The sequence below is a fragment of the Myotis brandtii genome, unplaced genomic scaffold (genome assembly GCF_000412655.1).
Source record: "Myotis brandtii unplaced genomic scaffold, ASM41265v1 scaffold120, whole genome shotgun sequence".
NCBI classification, from domain to species: Eukaryota; Metazoa; Chordata; class Mammalia; order Chiroptera; family Vespertilionidae; genus Myotis; species Myotis brandtii.
In genome coordinates this window covers 6,027,294-6,034,115 of record NW_005354174.1, presented here as the reverse complement: position 1 = coordinate 6,034,115, position 6,822 = coordinate 6,027,294, and the positions used below count along the sequence as shown (strand labels likewise).

At 58.8% G+C, this 6,822-nt stretch overlaps 1 protein-coding gene across 1 annotated transcript in view; it reads left to right on the top strand.

The window, feature by feature from the left end:
- CACNG4 (calcium channel, voltage-dependent, gamma subunit 4) overlaps positions 1–6,822 on the top strand; it is a 14,810-nt gene that overhangs the window by 5,044 nt on the left and 2,944 nt on the right. The window contains exons 3-4 of the mRNA XM_014532622.1: positions 413–496; positions 4,310–4,450. Coding sequence (XP_014388108.1) covers positions 413–496; positions 4,310–4,450 — 225 coding nt within the window. The remainder of the gene's footprint in view (positions 1–412; positions 497–4,309; positions 4,451–6,822) is intronic.

The window sequence follows — 6,822 nt, the reverse complement described above, 5'->3', positions numbered from 1 at the left end:
CCTACCGACCTCCCCTCCGCTCCCCAAACTCACCAGCCCCACCCGCACCCTGTCTCCTCACCACCTCCTTCTCTGCCCAGAAGGCCGCCTCCACCCAGTCCCCGGTGGCAGATTCTTGGCCATTTTTTCAGACGTGGCTCTGCTGTCCCCTTGGGTCGGGGACCGCAGGTCCTGCTTGCCCAGGTCGGTTCCGCTGGAGGTCTCTTGTCCCTGAATAGTTATTGATGATGTGTCCTTTCACCGTAAATGACACGGTCACCTTTGGGGCACCTTCCCACTGCGACGCCTGAGCCTTTCCTCTCTCTCCGTGCCCAGGGCCCGGCACACGTGCAGTGACCAGGTCCGGGGTGAGTGGGCGAATGAATGACCCCCTGGCACACCTACCACGTCCTTTCCCTCTTGTTCCCTCCAGGGATCTACAAAGGGCACTGCTTCCGGATCAATCACTTCCCAGAGGACAATGACTATGACCACGACAGCTCGGAGTACCTCCTCCGTGAGTGTCCACACTCCTTGCTTCCTGTGTGTGGGGGGAAGCCTGGTGGCAGGTGGGCGGCTGCAGGAAAGACGGGGTCCATGGGGGTGGAGAGGGTGCCGTTCTCTGGATGCGCTTGCACTCCCTTTCTGAGTCAGAGGATGGAGTTTTGTCCTGCGTTGCCATGACGCGCTGGGGATCCCATGGAGTTACTTGGCTGAGGCCTGGGGAGAGCAGATGGGGGGCGGGGGGCTGCTGGGTGTGGCTAGCTCAGAGGAGCTGGCTGCTGCCGCTGGGCCTGGCTGGGGCCATGAGGCTAGAGATGCAGGCTTGCCCAGGCCGAGCGTCCCTGGGGACTGTGACACCCGAGCACATTCCCCTGCCAGCACTGAACCCGCCCACCCCTCCCCACACACCAGCATTCTACTCTCCGAAAGTCAGAGTAGGTGGCACACTAAGACAGCCTGCTGAGTGCCAGACAGCCTGTAGGCGAAGGCGAGGAAGGTGGCAAGAGCAGCCTCTGATACCTGGGCCTTAGGTGTCTTCAGCACAGACGGTGGAGCCCCATGAGCTGCCCCTTGAACCCCTGCCCTCCCGTGTCCTGTGGCTAGGCTGGCCCCAGAATGGAGCAAGTCACAGCACATACTGAACCTGAAGGACCAGCCCAGCTCCACATCTCATCCCTCGGCCTCCCTGGGAGGCAGCAGGGGCCGCAGCCAGGGAAGGAGCCTGGAATGGGAAAAGCAGCACCGCTTTGAAGTCATTTTCCCTTTCACATCAGCCCAGACACACGTGGAGCTGCTCCCAGCGGCACCCCCAGGGCCTCGGGCCCAGCTTCCTTTATGGAGAATCGATACCAGTGTCCTCGGAGGAGGCACCAATCACTCAGCACCTGCTTGTGGATCTTTCTGTGTGTTATTTTCTAAGAGGAAGGATTTGAGTTCTGAGTCATCTGGTGAAATAGAACAGCGTGCTGTTCTATCCCGTGGAGCCTGGGGCCGTGTCGGGCTGTGCTGGCCAGGCCCAGAACCTGGAATAATTCGGCCAGATCTCCCTCCCAGCCATCCTCCCTCACCTTGTCCTCTTCCTCTCCTGTCCCCTCTTTCTGCTTTCTGGGGGCCAACACTGAACCAAGCGGATGATATCCCATGGCGCGGCTACAAATGGTTGTGCAGATTGCCCAACACTCGCTTAGACTATGGTATCAATGTCACCTTCGAGGTGCACCATGCGTGGCCTGCACAGCCATCCGGGGCGGCCCCTGGTGCTTAGCCGGCTGAGATGGCTCAGCTCAAAATCCACCCTGACTCAGAACTTGCCCTTGGCTGCCCAACGCAGGGCCAACAGGTGGTTCCTGAAGCTGTGAGAGTGGGTCTGCCCCCTTGGACCCACCCCGGGACTGCAGGAAGGAGGCCCTGGAGAAACAAACCACACCCTCTCCACGTCCCTCTTGGACGTGCCTGGCACACTAAGGTTGTGGGCACTGGTGCTGGTTCTCCCTCTTCACCCCCCTGCGCCTGTCCCCTCATGGTCCCCAGGGCTCTGGGACCTCTTCCTAGACTGGCCTCCTGACACCTCAGCTGAGGGCAGATCACGTGGCTTCCTGAGGGCCCAGCACAGAGGGAATGAAGGGCATTAGTGCAGGGCTGTTGACAGAGGTGTGGGCACGGTTAAGGGATAGTGAGCCCACTAGGGCGAGCTGCAGAAGGAGCCTGTACACTCCGGGGCTGGACTGGTGGAGGCAGGCGGGGACCTGGAGGAGGGAGCCGTGAGGACAGGGCAGGAACTGTGCATGCAGCCACCTCCTTTGCAGCCTCAGGAGGAACCAGGAAAGGGCTCTCGCCTGCACTTTCCTCCCAAACAGAGTCCAGAACAGGATGGAGACATGAAATGGGCATCCAAGGGGCAGACCAGGAGTGGGCCACAGACTCGCCACCCAGCCTAGGGCTCCTGCTGCCCTCAGACCCTCCCTCCCCTCAGTGGTGCCCCTGGGTAGGGCCCCAGGGCTGGGAGGGCCCAGCAGGGATTTTCCCAAATAGAAGGATGGTGATGGCACAGCAGCAATGGAAGCTCTTTGGGAAGGAGGAGTTCTCCTCAAGTGTACGCTCATGAGGACACCAGCCGGGTCATTAACAAGCCCAGAGACTCCCCAGGAAGAGAAGGGGTGACCGGTTTGGGGCAAAGGACAGTTCCTCACATTTACCTGGGCCGGATGGACGGCTGTAAGCCAGGCCTGACCTCAGCCACCTGAGGGGCGCCGGGCTCCCTTCTCTCCACCCCTCTGAGCCCTTTGCAGGATGAGGGCGTCCAGGGAACCCCAATCCTGGCTTCTCTGGCTGGCACAGCTCACAGGCACGTCTCAGAAACCCACAGGAAACCTCCTCCCAGAGCCTGCGGCTGCAAGAAAGCAGAGGGAGGAAGAGGAGGTGGCGGAGAGAAGAGCTTCATTTAATGCCCCGAACAGACCCCTGTCTGTGAAGCAGGGCACACAGTGGTGTGCTCACAGAGCAGGAGACAAACGCCGTCTTCAGAGGCTGGAACTCCGCAGACTGGCTCAGCTGGCTGAGGAGGCCGGTGCCTGCCAGCGCTCCCTGACGCCCTGTCCCTGCCAGGGCCACCAAGGGCCCACGTGGCGAGGTCTCTGCTGGGCTGGGAGACATGCAGGCCCAGGGGCAAGGCCGAGCTCGGCTCCTCCTCATGTCCTCCTTCCCCTCCTGCCCTTCCTTCTCCGGCCAGGTGCTAAGCATGGGGACCCACATCCCCAGCCCCTACTAAGTGCTTTATGACCCTTATTCCGTCAAATTCTCACAACCCTCAGGGGCAGGGTGTATCCTTTTCCGAGAGCTTCCATAATAAATGACCACAAACTGGGTGTGAAGGATCCTTCATGCAATCACACCTACAAGGACCTTTTTTCCAAATAGGCTCACAGTCACAGCTACCCTGGTTAGGACTTGGACATGTGGGGATTTTGCCACGATTCAGCCCCTTACCAGTAGGTATTACTCGTCTCCCAGGTGATAAAGAGGGGACAGTGGCAGAGCAAGGGTGCAAACCTATCGCTATTGGACACCACGGTCCACGTGTGTCCCTCTGTCCAGCCGCCTTCTTCTCTGTGACCTCAGGAGGTCCTGCACTTCCACATCCTCACCAGTTACTGGGGATGATAACAACGAGATTACGACAATAGAGATAAAGGCTGTCACTCGGGAAGTTCGTGCTCTGGCCAGGACCTCGGCGAAGCTCCTTGTTGGTACAAAACCCACCGTAGAATGTAGGTACTAATTATGAACTGCATCTCACAAATGAGGAAACTCAGTTTTCTAGAGATGACGTGACTGGACCAAGGCCACACAGCCAGCAGCCAGCATGTCACAGGGCAGAGGCTGCACCCTGACCACCCAGTGCCAAAGCCTGTGTCCTTAGCCACCCACCGGAGCTGCTCGTGACGACACCGCTTCCCTGCCTCCCAGAGGCCTCAAGGAGACTGTGTCCACGGCTCTCATGGTGGCCCCTGGTGCCACTGAGGGGCTCTCCTCACTTCTGGTGGCAGAAGTGTGACTCACACCCAGGGGAGCCTAAGCAAGACCTGGGCGGATGTGACCTTGGCCCACTTGGTGTAACCAGCCAGGCAGGGCCATCACTTACATCGAGCCCAGCTGCCCCCACCCTGCCCCAGCTCCCCACGCACCTCGGTACCCAGGGCCTGAAGGGACTATTCCAAGTCAGGGGGCTGGGCCCTGGTCTTCAGGGCCCCTTGCCAGCATTGTGGCTGTGCCCAGGCACAGGTGGCCAATCTCACCGCCCTCTCTGCTCTGTCTCCTGCCCGGCCAGGCATTGTGCGTGCCTCCAGTGTCTTCCCCATCCTCAGCACCATCCTGCTGCTGCTCGGCGGGCTCTGCATCGGTGCCGGGAGGTTCTACAGCCGCAAGAACAACATCGTCCTCAGCGCTGGCATCCTGTTCGTGGCTGCAGGTGAGCCGGCCACTCTGGTCCCCACTGCAGAGCACACCTGGGGGGGAGGGGGGGAGCGGCAGACCATACAGTCTGTGTGTAATTAACCTCAAAAGTCCATGTGTGTGTGGGCTGGGGCAGGGTGTGGGGAGCAAACGGGTACAGGGTCTCCTTTTGGGGATGACAAAATCTTCTGGAACTAGATAGAGGTGGTAGTTGCACACATTGTGAATGTCCTAACTGCCACTGAATTGTGTACTTTAAAGGGCTAGTTTTATGTTATGTGAATTTAACCTCCATAAAAAAATAGTAAGTCCAGGTGTGCAAATACCACAAAGGGGCAGTACTATTGCCTCCCAAGCCCATAACAGGGGTGCCTGGCTAAGCTGGGGGGTCAGGGAGGTGCCCAGGGGGACTCACAGACACCAAGACCTGAAGGAGTCGGCCAGGTAAAGACAGGGTGAGGGGCGCGGGGCTGGCCAGGCGCAGAGGGAGCAGAGAAGCCCAGTGCGCCTGGGCAGGGTGAACGAGGGGCTCGGGATCATGAGAATTCCTGACTGCCCAGCTCTCCGGCTAAGAGACGACAGCCGCCCCACTCTGGCCCCGTGACAACCCAGAGCTACGGCGACAGTGACACCCCCTGCCCAGGGCTGCTCTGGGCCTCCATGGAGACAGTTCTCTGCCCAGCCCTGTCCCCACTCTGCCCCTGGGCTCCACATCCTACAGGTCAGGAGGCACCGGATGCTGGTAATGAGCATTCCAGCAACGGTGGTGGCCCTGCCTCCTTTGCTGAGGGCAGGGAGGAGACTCGAGTGGTGCCCAGCCCATGCGGGTGCCACCCATCGGTCATCTCCCCACAGCTTGTCTTCTCCTCACCATTTCTCCTGGAGAGGGAAGGCAGCTTCCATTCACATCATGGAACTGAGGGCCTAGACAAGTGAGGGACCTGCTCAAAGTCCCTGCCAGGCCGCGGGGCAGGGCCCCGGGTGCAGGTTCTGCGCGCTCTTCTACACCCTTCAGCTTTGCTTCCTTCTGGGCAGTAAATGTGTGTGTGGGATGTGTGTGCGTATCTAAGGGGACAGGGGGATGTGTAAGTGTCAGGAGGTGTGTGTGTGTGTGTGTGTGTGTGTATGAACTGTGGGGTGTGTGTGTGTGTGTGTATGAACTGTGGTGTGTGTGTGTGTGTGTGTGTGTGTGTGAACTATGGGGTGTGTGTGTGAACTTTGGGGTGTGTGTGAACTGTGGGGTGTGTGTGAACTGTGGTGTGTGTGTGAACTATGGGGTGTGTGTGTGAACTGGGGGGTTGTGTGTGTGAACTGTGGGGGGTGTGAACTGTGGTGTGTGTGTGTGTGTGAACTATGGGGTGTGTGTGTGAACTGGGGGGTTGTGTGTGTGAACTGTGGGGGGTGTGAACTGTGGTGTGTGTGTGTGTGTGAACTATGGGGTGTGTGTGTGAACTGGGGGGTTGTGTGTGTGAACTGTGGGGGGTGTGAACTGTGGTGTGTGTGTGTGTGTGAACTATGGGGTGTGTGTGTGAACTGGGGGGTTGTGTGTGTGAACTGTGGGGGGTGTGAACTGTGGTGTGTGTGTGTGTGTGAACTATGGGGTGTGTGTGTGAACTGGGGGGTTGTGTGTGTGAACTGTGGGGGGTGTGAACTGTGGTGTGTGTGTGTGTGTGAACTATGGGGTGTGTGTGTGAACTTTGGGGTGTGTGTGAACTGTGGGGTGTGTGTGAACTGTGGTGTGTGTGTGAACTATGGGGTGTGTGTGTGAACTGGGGGGTTGTGTGTGTGAACTGTGGGGGGTGTGAACTGTGGTGTGTGTGTGTGTGTGAACTATGGGGTGTGTGTGTGAACTGTGGGGTGTGTGTGAACTGTGGGGGGGGTGTGAACTGTAGGGTGTGTGTGTGAACTGTGGGTGTGTGTGTTGGGAGGGAGAGCCTGCATTTAGGGTCCACGCCTACAGCTGGTTTGCTCTGGGCAGGGTCTCTGGTCCTCTAGCAGGAAACAGTGTAACCATCCACCCTGGGATCGGGCAGCAGGAGAACGGACAACGCGCGTGGCAGTGCCTCTCCACCTCCGTTCACGAGGCCATCGGGGGCCAGTTGTCCCAGCCTCCTCGTCTGCATGCACGACTCCCCGATTCCTCACCCCCCTCTTCCTGGAACTACCACTCACTCACTCCCCTCTGCCCACCGCCCCCTCTGAGAAGGAAGGAGGCGACCTGAGAGAGGCTGGATATGAGCACAATGTAGGAAAGACCACAGCAGCAGCCACTCTCCGGCGGGGAGCTGGGGAGCTAAGAGCCCTTGCTTTATTTTGTATCTCATCTCAACCTTGTGCTTTCTTACCCGCTCAAAATTAGTTACTTAAAAGACAAGTTAGCAGCCAGAA